This window comes from Oculina patagonica, chromosome 5 (assembly GCF_052425735.1).
Source record: "Oculina patagonica isolate OP01 chromosome 5, crgOcupat, whole genome shotgun sequence".
NCBI lineage: Eukaryota > Metazoa > Cnidaria > Anthozoa > Scleractinia > Oculinidae > Oculina > Oculina patagonica.
Genome location: NC_135762.1, coordinates 26825087 through 26845359, shown reverse-complemented (window position 1 = coordinate 26845359; position 20273 = coordinate 26825087). Strand labels below are relative to the sequence as shown.

At 37.1% G+C, this 20273-nt stretch overlaps 3 protein-coding genes and 1 pseudogene across 4 annotated transcripts; all 4 read left to right on the top strand.

Annotated features, from left to right (window-relative positions):
• The first annotated feature begins 1220 nt into the window (after positions 1–1220).
• LOC144654834 (galanin receptor 2b-like) lies at positions 1221–2871 on the top strand. Its single transcript, XM_078515057.1, has one exon. The coding sequence runs from the start codon at positions 1341–1343 to the stop codon at positions 2361–2363; it is 1023 nt and encodes a 340-aa protein (XP_078371183.1). The 5' UTR covers positions 1221–1340; the 3' UTR covers positions 2364–2871.
• Positions 2872–5690: 2819 nt separating this feature from the next.
• On the top strand, positions 5691–7273 carry LOC144654833 (neuropeptide Y receptor type 2-like). Its single transcript, XM_078515056.1, has one exon. It carries the CDS (start codon positions 5768–5770, stop codon positions 6893–6895), a length of 1128 nt encoding a protein of 375 aa, XP_078371182.1. The 5' UTR covers positions 5691–5767; the 3' UTR covers positions 6896–7273.
• Positions 7274–10915: 3642 nt separating this feature from the next.
• On the top strand, positions 10916–12010 carry LOC144654831 (growth hormone secretagogue receptor type 1-like). Its single transcript, XM_078515054.1, has one exon. It carries the CDS (start codon positions 10916–10918, stop codon positions 11885–11887), a length of 972 nt encoding a protein of 323 aa, XP_078371180.1. The 3' UTR covers positions 11888–12010.
• Positions 12011–12050: 40 nt separating this feature from the next.
• Positions 12051–20273, top strand: LOC144654832 (substance-P receptor-like; annotated as a pseudogene). Its single transcript, XR_013571003.1, has 2 exons — positions 12051–12174; positions 19393–20273. The product of XR_013571003.1 is annotated as a substance-P receptor-like (transcript).

The following is a 20273-nucleotide window of genomic DNA, read 5'->3' as shown; positions in this document are numbered from 1 at the left end:
TTTGGTTAATTTACAAAATTTGAAATTATATACGACGTCTAGCACTTATTGATGAAGCGTCGCATGTTCTAATCGTTTTAATTAAATACATTTCCAAAAAGACAAATAAAGATAGCCGAATTCTCAAATCTAGCATTAAAATATATTGCCAAATTGGGACTTAAAAATTAATTTTCCCTTTCTGTTAGAATTGTCAAATTGCCTTCTAACCCTGTTGTCGAGCTTTGTTTAAATAATAATTTACAAATAAAACAGGCTTTTTTATTTCGTTATAAATTAAAGTGAGGGGTTAAAAAAATATATACGTGTTCTTTGACTTAAATTTCTTAATCCAAAAGAAAAAAATACACAACTTAATTATGATAAAGCTACAGTACAAAATCAACTTTTATAATAAAAAAAATTATAAGAATAAAGTTTACGTGAGCATTGTAAACGAAAATTTAAATTGTTTTTGATAGCTTTTCCCTTTTTAATAAGAAAGAACAGACATTACTAGACTGTTGACAAAAAAATAAAAAGACAATTTCCGTTTTACAGCATGTCTGCCCTAAAGCTTTACCGTGATAATTTATTTTGTTTCGCATTCTTAGCAAAATTCTATGCGCAAGGACAAACGCAAATTTCAAAACCTTTCTCTTCACAGTTGAATTACATTAACACATTACTCCGATAACATACCAATTAAAACTATTTAAATTATTTATTGGTCCAACTTGAACTTTCGCTATAATAAAAATCAGCGAAGTTGAATTTTGCTGACTGTGGTCGGTTTCTTAATTGAGCACGAACTCACGCACATTTTAACATTTTTCATTAAACTAATGTGTTCTTTGTTCTGCAAGCAAATTTTGAGTCTGTCTGAAGACAGCTGAAACAATACAATGTCAGAATAATGTTTAATATATAAAACAGTCCATCTTGACCACTGTAGTGTATTTATCTTTCAATTGGTTGGGGAAAATAACAGCTTTTGATGCCCTCTTTTGTCAGGACATTTTATTATCTTAACCTGAAAGTAAACCTTCTTAGTTTACAGATTTTCTGATTTGGAAATTTTTGTTGCTGTCTTTTAAAGTCGTTCTTTGTTATATTAGATGCAATTAACTGAAAATTAATGTAAAAGCTAACATTTTGGGTAGATTGATGTTTATTCAGGAGCTTTCATTTACAGCAAATGATTGATGTTTACTGCAGTTCAAGCTTTTTATTGTGTTTCCTTTCACAAACTACAGCCAGCATCGCGGACAACACCCTCAAACGCATAATCACTTTTCGTGAAGTGGCGAAGCCAGGATATTTAAACTTTAGATCTGAACGATAAGAAGTTGGGTCGTAAAATGGAAAACGCTACTAATTCTTCGGCCATTGTCCCCAAGGGAGAGAGCATCGAGCTGATAATCACAAAAGCCTCAATTTGCATGTTTGTTCTCGTTTTGTCCTTAATTGAAAACACTGCGGTTCTCGTGATACTGAAAAAGAACTACAAAAGTCGAATGAGGACTGCTAATAGCTTTTTCATTGCAAACATGTCTGTTACCGATGTTCTGTTCGCTGTACAGAATATACCGCTTGCATACAACAACTACATACTGAAAGGCCGTTGGATTCTTCAAGGGAACATAGGAATGGTTTTCTGCAAGATCGACATCTTTTTTTCACTTATTGCCATGGTTACCACGAATCTAACCATTTTGGCAATCGCCGTTGATCGACTTTTTGCAGTGTACGTTCCATTCAAGAAGATTATCACTCGAAGAGTGTGTTTCTTTATTATTTTCCTAACATGGCTCATTTCCACCTTGTTTGCCTCGCCTATGTTGTATTATGCTGATTTGATGAAGAGGAAAGATTTCGTAATCTGCAGTCTCAAGGATAGAGGCGTTTTGAAAACATGGTACACAGTTTTGGCGGGGATTCTAGCAACGACCCTTGTCGCAATGCTGACTTTGTATACTGCCATTGGAGTGAAGCTCTTTCGTCGAAAGTTTCCCGGCAACGCCAGCCAGAGAGGAAACGCGCGAAGAGAAAAGAGAAATCGCGACATTTTCAAGATGCTTATTACCCTGATAGTTGTGTTTCATGTTTGCTCGTTGCCGATGCTTGCCCTGCAGTTGTCGTATCATTTTGGATTTTATGAGCTATTAAGGATAAACCATGTTCGTTTTATTGCTCTTCTGATGTTTTTCATGAATGGCGCGATTAATCCCATAATTTACGTCATTTTCAACGAGAGCTTTCGTGATGGTGTCAAGGTGGCTATGCCGAAATGCTGCAGGTGTTCTCGAAGCGTTGTTTACACTGTTGACAGACATGAAGCCGCGAGCAGGAGAAGCGCTGACAGGTCTTCTACTCAGCTATAAATGGGCGAATCAGGAGGGAAACATCTGGAAGCACTGCGCTCCTTGTTTTCCCGTCTTAACCGACGAAACGCAACAGCGCCTGGGTACGAGGCAGCTTCTGCACCAAAACTGACACGCACCAACTGAACTCTTTGAAAATCACCACAGGCCCTGGCATTCACTGTAACGTAAACAACTAGAACCTTTGAAACCAACAGCGAGGATATATTAAAACAAAAAGCGAAATAGGTAAATTTCATTGGAGTTTACATTTGTCTCTAAGACTAAACAGATAATCTTTTGATCAGCAGTGCTCGCACAGGATGTAATAAAGAAATAAATAACTTTGTCCCGATGACAAAGAAAGGATTAAGGTTGAAAATCAAATTATTTTTAGGTGCTTTTATTTCATTTAATTTTTGTTATTGACTTGCATATGAAATCCGGACAAGAAACTAAGTTAAACTACTGAAGGGAAACTACTTCTTCTTAAAAAGAAATTGTAATTATTATTGTAGTCTTAAAACAGAAAAACTGTAATAAAAGAACTAATTAAAAGAACTAGACCGGAAAATGAAGGTAGCGATGATTTATCTTTTCTCTTGAACTGCTCTTTCGGTCGCTGTTAATCCGTTTATGACAGTGTTTTCATATAAAATTTTCGTGGTAGTAGTCCTGTTGATAGTTTCCAATGGCTTTTTTTGTCCTACCTTCACCTTAAACAAATTTTGTTGTACTTACATATTAATTTTTTTAATTTTAACTTGCTCCCTTGTTGTCGGCATGGCTTCGTTGCAGTTGTTTGTGTTTAAGTGACAGATGCATCATGTAGTATGACGTTAACAAATTACAAAGGCAACTCATAACTCATTTTTCGCGTTCACGCAAACCGTAGCTTGTCAACAACACGTCAAAATGTTTGTCGTAATCAATGCTTTTCATCGACCTTTATGCTTGTTTTGCTCTGTAGCATAAAGTGACGTAAAGTTATGTGCTTTACTTCAGTGTCTTACGTAAACTGGGGTTAACCTAGCATAAAGTTAATGAAATGATTGATTGTTTTCGCGTTTTGCATATTTGAAAAGACTCGCTAATCCCCATACGGTGTTTGTGGTGAATTGTCCGTATCTAAGCAACACTCTAGAGTGATGAAATTTTATTACTTATATTGATCATGTTTTATTTATCCTCTAAATAAAAAGAAAAGAACGGCTTGATTTTCTTTTGTCGTTTCTGGTACAGTGTAACCAATTTGCCATGTTTTTATACATTGTAGTCAATATCTATCTTCTCATTGGCTAAGAGGGGAATCAGCGCAACCTTGAGTTGAGTGAATAATCGGTAGGTTGCGCGCGCAATGCACGAGCGAAGTCAAAACATCTTACCTACACTAAGAGGTTTTATTGCTAGGGCAAGACGTGTCTGCAATATCGAGCTCCATAATGCCAGGGAAAAAATTAATTACTTTTTCATTTACAAAAGTGGGAGAAGCTAATAAATGATTTTAATAATTGTTATTGCATCACCTGTTTGTGGAAATGCCGTCTTTGTACTTAGCTGTTTTTTTCTTATCTTTTCTTATCTTCGTTTTGTTGTTATTGTTGTCATTTTTCCTCCTCTTATACTAAAATTTAACTTATTTAAATTGTTGAATATTTAAATTGTAAATTAAATTACCATTTCCATTATCGCAACATCTATATACCACACCTTTTAGTTTGCCTATTGCAATTGTTGGCAAGGAAAAACATAGGCATATTAAAGCTTGATTGCCACTTATAAGATAGGTGTAAGTCTAAGGTGAGAACAAGTATAAAGCGACGTGCTCAAGCAAAAGTCCTTAAGAAATTGTGTTCTCAGACTCATTAATAATTCATCAAGTAAAAGCAACTCATTAATTATTTATCAAGTTAAAACAAAGAATATAAGAACCGTGACGGTGGCTTGGATGTGTGATCTTAATTAGCATAGATTTTTTATGATTTTAGTTCTCCATTTTATCTGTAGTTTTAGTCTCGATTGAAAACATATATCAAACACTCGAAAGAATATTTCGCCACGTTCCAAACACCTCGAAGTTCGTCAAAAATACTCCGTTGGGCGTCGTATTTTCTTCAACTCTCTTTTCGATGTTTGGAAATGTGCTAAAACACTCTCTCTCGTGTTTGAAAATATAACATCAACATTGCATAATGGGAGCTCAATATGTTTGTTGGAGGATATCTAGTGACGTTAGCATTGGTGAAGAAAATAGCACAAACACAAACACGAACACCAAAAAAAGTTCTTTTTCTTTTTCTTGTACTTGTACATATGGGTTATTGACCAAGCTTGTTCGATCAAGATGGCCGGATATTGACCAAGTTTTTTGCGTGATAAAAATTCGAAACCCTGCGCAGCGTAGGTGCTGAATGTATAAATGATAAAAATGTAAATACTACGCTGTAGTCAAAAAACTATTCCCGACGTTTCGGCAATGCTGCCTTCTTCAGGGGGACAAAACTATTTCGCCGTTAAAAAGTTTGTTGTATAACACGCGCATTTAAATAAATGCTCGCGCACGTTTCCGCGCGCGAGAGAGCGCACGATAATACAAAGAAGTCAATTCACGTAAAGCTAAAGTCTTGGTTAAGTCCACTCGGAGCCAGAGTGCTGGAAGATGTATCTCATCTCCTGTTTTTTGCGTGTTTGTGGACCGAGTCGTAGTCGCGAGTTAGACGATGGAAAGACCAAGAATAATCCAAATAGTTTGTGGATCGAATCGCAGTAGTGGTCCATATATTTATACTCTCGTTGCTGTATCTAGTATTATGTTTTTAGTATTTCACACCCATGTAACTTTTGACATGTATCTTCTCAACTTATCAAATGCGGAATAAAGACATTTATAATCACGCAAGAAAAAGGGGAATATTAAGCCATTTTTACCACCGTATAAAGACCTCCATGTGCCTGCTCGGGTAACCAATCAAAACGCAGGACTCGGTTCATCTTGTCCTGCTCGCTGAGCTATCTGACCATGTAAATAAGTGTAAAATAACGTAAAATGTAAATTTATGACTAGAGTGACCATGCACTTAGCTTCGTGATAGCTAGTTTCCCGGCATGCCACTCAAACAGAGGAAACAAATATTCATGCAATAATTGTATTAGTCTAAAAAATGTACGTGACCAGGCTTTTTAATCAGTGGATTCATGCCACATTCTCGTCGAATCTTACCGCCCAACTTAAATTAACGTTGATGATCAAAGTGCCATTTCGAGGTTTAAGCAAACGATAACTAATCATTCTCCGACCAAGATCAATCTTAATAGCTTTTTTATTTGTTCCCTTAATTTAGATGCGTGCGTTTTGTGTATTTTATCTGGCAGCTGATAAAAGCAAACAAAACAGAATCATAGTCTCGTTTGAAACACCAAGCAATATGAACATCGAGAACTCAACCAGTCTCAGCAATCACTCCTCCTTGAATTTCACCTCAGATTTGGCTTCGGGTGTAGGTGAATCATTAACACAAATTAAAGAACTAACCGTCTGGAAGATCAGCCTAGTGTTTGGGTACTATTTTGCGATTCTTCTCTCTTTGGTTGGCAACGCAGTCGTCATCAAGGCTGTAAGAAGGATTGGAAGGGCATTACGAAGAAAGGTACACTATCTGTTTATAGTTAACTTGTCCGTAGCGGATCTTCTTTTCGCCCTGGAGATGACTCCTATGATTTGCGTCCATATGTTGTTGGACAGTGCATGGCTTATCCAAGGTCGTTTGGGCAACTTCCTTTGCAAATTTGATGTGTTCCTCTCTGCAGTTTTAATACTGATATCGAATCTAACAATTTTAGCCATTGCCGTGGAGAAGTTCTTGGGGATATTTTTTCCTTTGAGGACATTTGTTTCGAAGAAACGGGCGTATTTTATTATGGCATCAACGTGGCTCGTTAGCGGACTTTACTGCGCTCCGTTGTTTTACTTTGCCTATCTTGTAAAAGGCACTGAAGATGGCAAATTCACATGCTTTGTTTGCATGGGCTGTGAAAAGGTTGCGCGATGGTTTTTATTCCAAACAGTGCTGTTGGCTGCCGGATTCATCATCACACTTGCACTATACTCAGCAATTAGTATAAAGATATGGCTCCGCAAAACGCCTGGAATTCAGCTTTACGAAGTTCAACGAAAAGGACAAGCGAAAAAGCATAAAGCGCTAAAAATGCTGACAATGCTGGTTTTTGTATTTTACGTTTCTTTTATACCGTTTTGGATTTCTCAGCTATCCCTTCATTTCAGCTTCTACGAGAAACTTGGTTCATATTACAGTATAATTTCAGCTTTTTTAATGCTTTGCAACGGAGCTGTGAATCCCGTTATTTACAGTGTATATAACATGGATATTCGTCGAGAGTTCATATCGTTATTTACATGTAAATCGCCTAGCTCAGCAACGACTTATAAACCAAGCCCTAGTAAGAGAGGAAATAATCAGACAAAGGCGACCAGTACTGAAAAGAACTTGGTTGTTATTCATAATAACAACCTGTTTGAGGATTCACGTTTGTAACGCTAATTTCTCAAAGTTGATAAATATTGCAACGTTAGGAAATTGATTTTTTTTTTGGAAAACTGTAAACTCGAAATTAGTTTTGGCGAACGGAAAGGCTTTCGGTGGCCTTGATGCAGGTGACAGTTACTGACACATGACTTATGCGCAAGTTGACAGGCATTGTCAACTCACGCAGCAGGCCTTAATTTAAAATGACAAATCGTGTCTCGACTGCAATATTAGGATTGGGTTTGGTTTGTAAGAGTCTAATATATTTTTGTTTAACTCGAAATAAAAAGCCTTACAAACAGCTCCGTGTGTGGTTTCCACGTCTTTGTACATCGCATCCAGCTATACTTCCATTACTATTAATTTTCTTTACGTACTTATAAGTTAAAAGCCTTTAATCGCAGGGTAAAACGGCAGAAAACTAATATTAATCTTGAAAGAACGTTTCCAGGACGACTTATTTGAGTAGGTGTGTATACTTGTGCTTTCAATTTAATTTTGATTTAAAATTTTTCAAACCAGTTTGATTTTTTTCCTTTTGTTTTAGATTATGATATTGAATTTGAGACAATAAAAAACAAAAATAACAACATATACATTATGCTTGCTTCGTTTTATTGCAATTTAGCATTGCATGTATTTTTACACTTTGTAAATGGAAACCACTGGCAGATTGAAAAGGACGAATACTATTTTACTATCACGACAAGGACATCAATTGATGTTTTGCTTACATCCAAAACAAAACGTGCATGCAAACATTTCCTTATCGGCCCTAAATTTTGCAAGCTTTCAATTTCGATAAATATTCGAGTTTGCTGAAAACAGCTGAAATTAGGTACAACGATTTAAAAATACTGAATAAATTACCCATTGCAATACAAAACGGAGCAGCTCACCCGACTAATAAAAAGACTCTCAAAAAACTTTTTACTTATTATTTTACAGTTTATAACTAAACATAGCAACAATTTTATTCTATTCAGCTTGATTATTGCGGAATATTGATATTTGACCTGGCAAAACAGCATTAATAATTAAGGAGTCCCTTCCTGTCTGAACTTTAAATTGATTTTAATATTGCAACGATAGAAAGTTGATTTTTCTTGAAAAACTGCTATCGCGAAATTAGTATCGGCAAGCGGGAAGCATTTGGAAACGCGTAATGGGTGATAACTGACAGATGACAATCAGATACTGTCAACTTACACAGAGATCCTTAATTCGAAATGACAAGTCTTGTCACGACTTCAAAATATCTTATCGACAATTGTCAAAATATAAAATTGGTAAGACACAAATTAATATATGCTGATATTTTTAGCTTCTTATCTCTCTCGCAAGTAATTAAATAAGGAAGAAAATAAACTTTCTTGTATGTGAATAAAAGTATAGATATGAAAAAGGAATTGCCGTGGATTTGGGTCCGGGGTTGTTAAAGTGTAATATATTTTTAAGTAGTAGATAAAATATGAGCGGGAGATCTGTATAGGCGGGTACAATGGCGAGCCGATAGGCGAGCCATTGTAAACGCCCATACAGATCGGACGCGAATATTTTATTCTACTTGTGAAATGAAAACAATAAATTGAATGCAAAGTATTGTTATGCGAATCAGTAGAGATCTGTATCAAAAGTTAATGAATACGAATTAGCTGAGCAGGAGTTTGTATCAAAAGTTACCGTATTTTCTCAAATAAACGCCCCCGGCGTTTATTTCAAACTTGGCTTCGTGAACCCGGCGTTTATTTGAAGCCGGCGTTTAATCGGGGCCCGGCGTTTATTAATGGACTGCAATTTTCTGCAATCTTTTCAGATTGATTTATTGTTACCGATCTTCGAGACCAAGGGGCAGTTTGTCAAGGCGGGAGGGTTTTTCTCTTCGTTCTGCCCCGAAAAAGTGTCCCTGGGTATCCAAAGGTGGTAATTTCCTAAAGGTGCACAGAATACGGATTGAATAGTTTATGTTGCAATACAGATTTGTGACAAACAGAATATATTTACTTGTTAGCTTGGCCTCGAATAAACGCCGGGACCTCGAACAAACGCCCCCGGCGTTTATTTAATAACTAGCAATTTTGACCCGGCGTTTATACGAGGCCGGCGTTTAATCGGGGTCCGGCGTTTAATCGAGAAAATACGGTAATTCTATTGTTTGATTTGTATTGAGGTTTACAGTTGTGTACATGTGATCTGAATAGTGTGCTGGGATTGGTTTGCACCCTCATGAATAATTAATGAATTTTACTTTAGTGTGTTATTTAAATATTCCTTAACTGTTTTATACATTTAAAGAAATTTGATGGTCATTTCCTATGCCTAAGTTTGGCTAAAATCCTTGACACGATCCCTTTAATAATCCTATGCAGCGTATTTCTTACTCGGAATATTGATATTTGATAAAAGAGAATAATAGTTGAAACTCAGTAAAATTTTAATATTCATTCGTCACAAATTAGACATGCAAAATTTTTGATAGCTTTTAAATCGGTAAATAGTTGTAAATGTTGTTTCGCAGCGGGTACCAGGCAGAATTTATGTTGTGATCGTGTGACGTCATACCAACAATTTGAGTGGGTGGCTGAGATTGAGCATTATTTTCACACGTTGTAAATGAAAACCAGAAAGGGATGAATACTTTATTTTTATGCTAGAACAGCAATTGATTCTTCATTTGTCGTCATTTGTCGTTTTACTTTCAGTTGCAATGCTAAAGTTTCAATCGTGCCCTTTTAAAGGCTGCTATAGCTAAGTTAAACTGGTATTTGACCAAACTTGCAACGGAAGCGAACAACAAAAACCTCTGCTACCTGGGCAATTTTGAAGGTTTATAGAACTAAATCCGCGCGCAGTTAAAAAAAAAACAGACGTAAATTACCTTAACGACGGTGCCAACTGATAACAAGGTATTTTTGCCCGGCCGATGACTATCCAAGTAATGAAGATGTTGCCGAGGGCTATTAAAATCCAAAAAAGGAAAATTGGGGATAGCAACGCAAATTTTCGAGATAATCAGGTTTGAAATCCTGAAAAAAGTGCTGACGTGGCTTTTTGTTGCGCTGTTTGACTTAGCTTATTTACAATACATTCAGAATATTCACTGCACATTAGTAAGATTGTCAATTAAAATATTTGTACGCTTAAATTTCTCTATTTTAGCCATTTTTAAAGGAAACACTGAAGCTGAAGCTGAATTTAACCTTCGAAAACTAAACCGGCCATTAATTTTGTAAGCTTTCAAGAAATTAAAATGCATGAGGATGGTGTCCTTAGAGGTTAATTTTCGGAAATAATAATTTGTGGGTTTTTATTAGCCTGCGAGTTAATTAGATTAAAAGAAACACGTATGTACACTTAATGAACTTTATCTGATTATGTTATGCGTGGGCACTTTTTTTATCTTGCTGATGAAACTGCTGAAATGAAATGAAACGATTTAAAAAATATTGAATAATTAACTGTCCATTACAATAGACTTAAAACAAGGAAGCAGCTCACCCGATTCATAAAAACAACAACAAAACTAAAACCTTTTATTATAACAGTGTTTATAGGGTTTATTTATTGTTTCGGAGTTTAAAGCGAGCCGCAGCGACAATTTATTCTATTCGGCTTAATATTGGAACTGGAAAAGAAAAAATGACAGCATTAATAATTTAGCGTCCCTTTCCTATCTGAACTTTAAATTAATTTTAACCGGATTCATTCTTAAAGCTACATACCTAATACCTAATTTTGGAAGTTCCGCCACTTCAAATCAATATTTTTGATGTCAATTTGTCTGACGTTTTGTTTTGACTCTAAAACACAAAATGAAAATCATGTAAAAGCCCACAACATTAACTACGTAGGGAAAATTAATATTTAAACAACCGCAGGTGCTGCCGAGGGCAACCAATTTTCTACTTGCGCATCTAAAATCTTAATTGACCTAGATCTAAATTGACCCAACTGATGCACGCATGTTGCCTTCAATTCGTCTTTTAGTCCAACCTTTAACATAAATCGCTAGTGATTCATATTCAAAGAATGGAAAACAGTACCCATTTGACGATTATTGAAAACACTGAGGCAATTGCGAAAGCCTGGACCTGTATATTTGTTCTTGTTGTGTCGCTCGTCGAAAACATTTTGGTCCTCGTGGTAATGAAAAAGTACTCCACACGACGAATAAGGTCTGCTAACAGCCTATTCATTGCAAACATGTCGGTAGCAGATGTTCTCTTCGCTGTACAGAATATACCGCTTTCATACAACAATATTGTACTGAGCGGCCGATGGGTTCTTCAAGGAAACGTTGGAACGGTTTTCTGCAAGATCGACGTGTTCTTTTCAATCATTGCCATGGTAACCGCAAATCTAACCATTTTGGCTATTGCTGCTTATCGCTTTTTTGTCGTGTGCTTTCCCCTTAAGACAGTTATCACTCGTCGAGTGTGCTTTTTCATCATTTTCATGACGTGGCTCATTCCTACGCTGTTTGCATCACCCATGTTATACTACGCTGATTTGGTAAGCGAGGGAGACTTCAAAATCTGCAGCCTCGCAGATGTGGAAGTTTTGAAAACATGGTATGCTGTTTTGGCTGGAATTCTAGCAACAACACTGGTGGCAATGCTGGCTTTGTACACTGCCATTGGAGTGAAGCTATGGCGGCGAAAATTTCCAGGCGATGCAATAGGTGACGCAGGACAAAGAGCTCACCTACGAAGAGCAAAGCGAAATCGCAACATTTTCAAGATGTTAATAACTCTTATAGTTGCATTCTACGTCTGTTCGTTACCGATTCTCATCCTACAATTCTCATTTGCTTTTGAATTTTATGAAGAACTCGAAGTAAACCACGGTCGTTTCGTTGCTCTTCTAATGCTTTTTTTAAACGGTGCCATTAATCCTATAATTTACTTCATATTTAATAAGAGGTTCCGTGCGGGTGTAAAGGTGGCTCTGTCAAAGTGCAGATGCTGTCGATCTGTTATGTACTCTTTCGGAAAACGCTGAATGCATACGCTTTGAGCCAGTTAGAGTCTTTGTGAAATATTTTTTTGTACAGTGATCGTTTAACTTTTGCGGTTTGCTGTTTAGACGTCATGTTTTATGAGGACATGAACTTTTGTGTCAACATCGAATCTCGTGTGGACGTAAAGTAGTTTGTGGACGTGGAGTTTTGTGTAGACGTCAAGGTTTGCGTGGAAATCTAGTTTTGATTTGATTTTCTTGTGGTTCTGTAAAGGGAGTTTACTCTATGATGCTGTAACTTTCAGTTGCTGTTCATTCCACCTATGTCGGTAGCAGATGTTCTTTTTTATTTTATTTTTTTTTATTTGCAAGTACTTACAACATTAAACATACAACATTACGATGATTACAAAATATAGATCACTAACTTTACAAAAGGAGCTACTTTACAGTACAGCTTAGAAAGTGTGGAAAAATAGTTACAAAAATTACTCTACTTTATGAAGTCAATACTATTAACATTACAACACTTTCGAAACACTTAGGCTAACATTACAACACTTAGGCTAACAATGCAAAAAGAAATAACAAATAACATTGCCTATAATTGTTACCAGAAAGAAACATGAACGATGTAGCGAGATACAAAAACAAAAGGAAACTAAATGTTTTGTAAAAAATTCCATTTCTTGATATAGTTATCGTATTTACCGGATTTGATAGCAATATGTTTTTCTAACGATAGTTTGTCGCGAACGAGGGATATGTACTCGTTAAACTGAACTTTATTTTTTTTGCCGGTTTTAAGGTATAAAAAGTATTTTCCTAATATAATAAGATGGTTTAGGGCTAAACAACCACGAGGAGAGTCCAATATACCATTTAAGACATCTAAGTTCGAAAGATGGACTCCTTTTCTACTATGAATATTGTACCAATCTTGAAAATCTACCCAGAAAGTTTTTGCTTGAGTGCACTCTATAAAAAGGTGCCAGATGGTATGGATTTCGGTAGGGCAAAAAGGACAAGTTGGGGAGTCAACTTTCTTCATCTTATGTAATAAGCTATTCGTAGGTAGGATGCGATGGATGATCTTGTACTGGAACATCATCATTTTGGTTTCTTTTGTAACGTTAAAAGGTAAAAGATAAACCTTACACAGATTGTTCTTTTCTACCCCATATTCAATAAGTTTCCTTTCTGCTGTGGGCGGAGATAACTTTTCTAGGGATAACAGTTTTTCATAGAGAGTTTTACAACTCAACGATTCGCTTATTGAATCAAGGGGTTTAATGGGTAGTTGGTTGTTAGAGTCTAAAAGCTTTTTCCACGAGCGAGGGAAAGCAGAAATGATGCTGTAATACTGTAGAAAATTAAACTTAGTCTTGAATTTTTCGCAAAGAGAATTAAAAGATAGAAAGCGATTTTTTTCTGTGTTAAGCAAGTCTGATATGTGCGTGACTCCAGCCTGATGCCAATGTGGAAAATAAATCGATTTTTTAGTAACAATCAGAAACCTGTTGTTCCAGATTACTTGCTCTAGTACCTCAGATTTATTTTGTGGATCGGTCGCAGTGATGTTCTGCCACTGGGCTATGATGTCTTTGTAAAATCTTGGGAGGCGTTCACTTAGGCAAAGAAGCTTTACAGTCATAGTTACACTGAAATAAGAAAGTGCCACCGACGTTGGCAAGGAAAGAGGCTGGGATATATTTCCATGGAGCGTCGTTGTCTGAACATAGGCGGTTTACCCAGTTTAATTTTAGAGCTTTGTCAAAAATGGCGAAATCTTTCATTTCTAAGCCACCTTCTTTTTTAGATTTTATCAGAGTCGACTTTTTAATTTTCGCAGGTTTGTGGCTCCATACAAAGTCGAAAGTCATTCTGTTCACTTCTTCAGCGAATCGTGGTGGCGTTTCCATGGAGCTGCAGATGAATATGACTTTTGAAAGGGCTAGAGTTTTAACAATGTTTATTCTTCCATAAACAGAGATATCCCTTTGAGACCAAAAGTTTAAAGTCTTCTGTAATTTTGACAGCTTGTCGAAGAAGTTTCTCTGGTCTAACAGATTGTCATCGTACGAGAAGTGTGTACCTAGAGCATAGACAGGTTCATCTGTCATTTGAAGATTTGAAATTTTTTCTTTTCTATGTCTCATTGAGCCAAGCCATAACATTTCAGATTTTGATACATTTATCTTTAGCCCCGCGCACTTTTCAAAACGGGAGAGCAATACAAAGAGGTTATTTACGGAATGAACGTTAGCGAGGAAGGCTGTGGTATCATCGGCGTATTGTGATAATTTAACCGTTTTATTATTCTGTATTTTTATTCCTTCTATTTCTTTGGAATTAGAGATTTTTTGAGCTAAAACTTCTATGGCAATGATAAATAGCATACCTGAGAGGGGACAACCCTGGCGTACCCCTCGTTCTAAAGTGAAGTGACTGGATGCGTAGCCGTTGTTTAAAACACAACTAGTAATGTTATTATAAAAAATACTAACCCAGCGCCTGAGCTGCGGACCGAAATTAAACGTTTGTAAACATTTTCGGAGAAAGTCCCATTCGATTGAGTCGAAGGCCTTCTCGAAATCTAGGAAGACGGCTATTCCAGGCAACTCTTTTTGCTTCGTAAAATCCATAACGTCTTTGATTAATCTTATGCTTTCGCCAATGTATCTTCCTTTGACATACCCAGACTGGCTAGAAGAAACAATTTTTGGTAGTATTTTCTCTATCCGAAGAGCGATGACTTTAGTTAAAATTTTGTAATCTACATTTAAGAGTGAAACTGGTCTCCAATTTTTTAGGAGCTCTAAATTCTTTTTCTTTTTTGGAATTAAAGAGATCACACCTTGTCGTTGTGAAATGGACAGAGTTCCGCTTTGAAGTGCATAGTGGAAACTCTCGGTCATATATTTTGCTAACATATTCCAAAAATAGGTCACCAAGGGTGACATGAGTCTAATGCCGTATGGCATAGTGATACAGATTGCGCGGTTTTCGTAAGCCGGTTAAAATTGGTTAGAGGTTTGTGTTCGGGAGTTTAATTTAAAATGCTTATAGCAAGCTAGGGGCATCGTGGATGATTATGGATGAAAACGAAACAGTCATAAATGTTATATGCTTCACAAAATTTAAAGTATGAACAGGAGTTGATGTTACTTCTTCCGTATTGTCCGTAAAAGCAGAAACGATTAAACATTTGGACAAGATTGCGTGACGATTTACAAAAAGCATGTTCATTACAACAAGGGTTGAAGAACTTCACATCGTTTTCTTTCAGATTTTTCACCATTTTGATGATGACTCTTGAAACAGATTTTGCAATAAAAGCACTTGAAATAGTGACTGTTACTCCATTGTACTGTAAGCACTTAGTGACAGATTTTCCTAAAAACGGGTGTAAATGCTCACGTCAATATAATGATGACCTTTTGAACGCTGGAAACTAGGCAATTAATATCAAGCTACCATACACAGGAGCGAAGACTGTTTATCATGATGTACAAATTTCGCGAATCATCACTTCCATATCAATGTAACCATTTTATGATTTTTCTAGCTGTAAGAAGAACTTAAGATCTCTGAGAGTCGTAAAAGCATGAAATTCGATTTCAGTGTATGGCAAAGGCCGGGACAGTGTAATACTGCAAAGCGGCCAAACAAACGCATTTTGATTTAGTCGCGTAACTTGATTTACATTTATCCATGTACATCTTTTATTTTTGAAGGTTTTTGTTTGCACTGTAAAGAAAAAATTGGTCAAAATTCGAATGACTTAAATACAAAATACGAGGTAAAGTTTTCTATTTTTTAAAACAAAATAAATATTTGGTCGCATTGTGTAAATAAACGCGAGTCGCCGTCGAAATATTTTTTCTCAAAGACGTCTTGCTTTTTAAGCAAGACGAAAACACAAGTGCTTAACTGAACTGAAAACGAAGATTTATTTTCACAAAAAGCTTACAAATGTCTTAACTGGAAAATTATTACGTCCTGTTCAAGTGTTGAATAATCGTGACTTGAGAAAGAACTTTTAATTATGCGTGGGAACACGTGTCGCTGATTGGCTGTTTTTAATTGAAACTAATCGTGCGTGTCCGTACGGAGTCCGTTCTTGCAGCTGATCATTGTTTTCTACATTACAGCGAACGATTATCGATCCCGAACCATTCCCTTGGGATTGCTAACAGCTTTTTTCATATAACAAAGAGTGTAATGCGCATGCGCAAAGCGCACGCAAGCATTAGACTCAAAAATGTAGATAAAACTCTACAGTAAAGCCGTCTGAGCCTGGGCTTTTATTTTTGGCCATTGCTTTTAGGGCGTTATAGCATTCTTCTTGCGTTACTTCACTTTCGCAGGTCTCAGCTTCTTCTTCTGATAACCGTTTCTCGATAACTTCAAAAAAGTCACTAAATTCCGGAAGCTGTGGGTCCGAATTAACCGAAGTATATATTTGCTTGAAGAAGTTTTCCTCTGCTTGAAGAACCTTTTTTGGGTCGGTTATCTTCTTATCTTCGTGAATTTTAACGGAAGTCACGTGTTTTCGTCTATAGTTGCTCTTTTCTAGACTGTAGAAATACTTACTATTTTTCTCACCGTACTCGTACCAACGTGTTCTGCTGCGCACGATTGCGCCTTGTGTTCTACGAGCTTCTACCTCTGCGAGTTTAGCTTTTAATTTGTCCATTTCCATTTTGTCGCTTTCATTGTGGTTAGCTTGCAATTTATTTTGAATACTTATTAATCTTGTTTGAAGCGACGCTTCTTCACCCGGGGTATCCAATCGAACGTTCGGTAATCGAACTCAATCGAACACCAATCGTTCGATTGGGTTCGGTAATCGAACATAATCGAACTCACAATAAAATTTGGTCAATCGAACGTTCGATTTCCGAACAGTGAACAATCGAACTCAATCGAACGTTCGATTACCGAACAACCAACAATCGAACTCAATCGAACGTTCGATTACCGAACTCCTGTTTGTTTTACTGCGTACATATTGTACGGTGCACCATTCCCATAATCCTTTTTTGGCGATTCGCCATACCCAGGGATAGGACGATTGTTTGCACAATAGCCACGGGGCACACCACTCTGCCACGTGGTTGGGAAAAATTTTGCCACTGAATACATGTGTGTTCTTCACATATTGAACACAACTGCCTGTGTTGCAGTGAATGAAATGGTGCAACTTCTGTTTGAGTGTAACGGTTAAAAGCAGGACAGAAACCATAAACAATAGTGCATTTCAGTTATTTTACCGTCGTTTTTGTTCTCTTCTACCAAATATATTTTACTAAACATTGACATTCAGTTCGATATTTGGACGTTTTTATATTAATTCCATTCGATAAAAGTTGATTTTGATTAGTCCTGCGTGATTTAGGGCCGAATCGCACTAGCGGGCAAATTTTGTAACAAATGGTAGATTTCATCATTAATGAGTCACTTGTTGCGAACACAAGTGCGATTACGTTTTTCGAGACCTACAACTTGTCCAACATTTTAGGAAAACAAAGAAGCAGCTGTCTTATTAGTCCGGGTTGCCGCGCGATACATTTTGTCAAACAATTGCAAAACAAGTGCGTCGACTTGTTGGACAGGGCAAATTTTGTCAAGGACAATCTCGCCGGTCCTGCCTCGGGCAGGACATTTAACAAGTCGCATTCCCATCCCTCGTATGCCAGATACATACGTTGTTGTTGGCTATTGTGTTTGGCACTGGACCTAATAACAACACGACACAAAATGTTTGCGATAGTATGCACCGTGATGTGGCTCTCACTATCATATCGCCGCAAAATCTTTCCGCGTAGGCAGGCATGTTTATACGAGTATTTGCCAATATAGAATGAGAAAGAAAAATCTTGAGAGACTCATATTCCACTGCATGCGCGTGCTCTAAATGCAATTTTTTTTTAGAATTTTTTTACCGCGTGGTACTGCATATTAAATTTGCGGACGGCCGTGCTGAGAAATGTACGGGATGCAGAAGCACGTGCAAAGCTATTGTACTAATAATTTCACCTTTTGTCCTCTTCAGATGTCTCTGACTTGTCGCGACAATTTTGTTTTTGTCAAAAATGTATGACATTTACTTGTCTGCTGTGCGATTCGGCCTTACTTATCAAGAGAAAGATTCCGAACAAAATCGAACCCGATTGAGTTCGATTGTGTTCGATTGGTTCGATTGGTTCAAAAATCGAACTCACAGCAAAATAGATGTTCGATTTTGTTCGATTACCGAACCCAATCGAACGATTGGTGTTCGATTGGGTTCGATTGATTTTTGGTTCGATTTTGTTCGATTGGATACCCCGGGTCTTCATCACGCGATTTCTTTGCTTTGCGTTTTGAATATTTAATTGTGAAAGCCCTGATCTCCATTTTGATCATTTCCCAGAAGAGTCCTTTATCAATTACTTGTTGATGACGTATAACAAATTCGGGAATTTTAAAAGTGAGCAGTTCAACGTAATCGATATCAAGTAATAGTGAATTGTTGAACTTCCAGAAACCAGGTCCGCGTGGAGGGCTGTCTTCGTCGAAAGTGATGTTAAGCGCTACAGCAGAGTGGTCGGAATGTATGTTTGGAATTATATTGCACTCTCGGATTAGCTTACAAAGGTTTTTCGAAACCAAGAGATAATCTAGCCGGCTTTGGATCTTTCTGGAGGGATTACTCCACGTGAATCCACACGAATCGGGGTTTTTAAAACGCCAACAATCAACTAAATTATTTGTACTAATTAGCGTTCGGAGTTCAACAACAGACGCCTTCTTAGCGTCAAACGGTTTGCCGCCTCTCTTGTCTAAGCTATCAATAACACAGTTGAAATCGCCTCCCAGGACAACATTGTCATTGATGTATTCCCTAAGGAAAGAATTGGAAAGCTCAGCAAGGAAAGAGATTTGATGCCTTGCCTCATTGGGTGCGTAAATGTTTACGAAAATTGTCTTCTTATCGCTTAAAATGGTTTCAGCTAAGACGCATCTTCCGTAATTATCTGTGCTGATCTTTTCAATGCTGACGTCGAGTCGCGGTTTAAACAAAATCATTACTCCTCTACTGTGTGAAGAACCATGACTGTAAGCAATTTTGCCACCCCATTCTGCTTCCCACCTTTTAATTGTTTGAGGTGTAGAATACGTTTCTTGAAGGAAAATAATATCGGATTGTTGACGATGCAACCATCGAAAAACTTGCCTTCTTTTTCTTGAGCTGTTTAGCCCTCGAATATTCAAAGATAAAATCTTATAGATCATTTAGGTTCATGTTTTTAGTCTAAATGTAATACTGGCAATAATGCTCATAAGAAAAATGGAAATATCTAAAGTGGCGGAATAAAGTTTCAGTTTCTTGCTTTTGCGACTTGAATTGCTAGTCGTCAAACTAATCGTAAAAATTGCGACAAAAGGGATAGGAAAATATAGTACGAAACATCACACGGATTTAAACAAGAAAGTTAACATTATGCGGTACAGAAAAATTATAACTACAACTATCAAGGTAGCAGACTACAACTATCAAGGTAGCAGATGTTCTCTTCGCTGTACAGAATATACCGCTTTCATACAACAATATTGTACTGAGCGGCCGATGGGTTCTTCAAGGAAACGTTGGAACGGTTTTCTGCAAGATCGACGTGTTCTTTTCAATCATTGCCATGGTAACCGCAAATCTAACCATTTTGGCTATTGCTGCTTATCGCTTTTTTGTCGTGTGCTTTCCCCTTAAGACAGTCATCGCTCGTAGAGTATGCTTCTTCATCATTTTTATGACATGGCTCATTCCTACGCTGTTTGCATCACCCATGTTATACTACGCTGATTTGGTAAGCGAGGGAGACTTCGAAATCTGCAGCCTCGCAGATGTGCAAGTTTTAAAAACATGGTACGCTGTTTTGGCTGGAATTCTAGCAACAGCACTGGTGGCAATGCTTGCTTTGTACACTGCTATTGGAGTGAAGCTATGGCGGCGAAAATTTCCAGGCGATGTAACTGGGAACGCAGGACAAAGAGCTCACCTACGAAGAGCGAAGCGGAATCGCGACATTTTCAAAATGTTAATAACTCTGATAGTTGCATTCTACGTATGTTCGTTACCGATTCTCATTGTACAATTCTCATTCGCTTTAAAAATTTTATGAAGAACTGGAAGTAGACCACGGTCGTTTTGTTGCACTTCTAATGCTTTTTTTAAACGGTGCCATTAATCCTATAATTTACTTCATATTTAATAAGAGGTTCCGTGCGGGTGTTAAGGTGGCTCTGTCAAAGTGCCAATGCTCCCGAACTGGTATGCACTCTTTCGGAAAACGCTAAATGTATGCAAACGGACTAGCTTTGTGCCAGTTGGAGTCCACAGCATGAAATCGAAAATTTACTAAACTTTACGACAATCGTAAAGTTG

What these genes read in the sequence shown, in the direction of transcription:
- LOC144654834 (XM_078515057.1), top strand. Translation starts at nt 1,341, where the DNA reads ATGGAAAACGCTACTAATTCTTCGGCCATTGTCCCCAAGGGAGAGAGC.
- LOC144654831 (XM_078515054.1), top strand. Translation starts at nt 10,916, where the DNA reads ATGGAAAACAGTACCCATTTGACGATTATTGAAAACACTGAGGCAATT.
- LOC144654833 (XM_078515056.1), top strand. Translation starts at nt 5,768, where the DNA reads ATGAACATCGAGAACTCAACCAGTCTCAGCAATCACTCCTCCTTGAAT.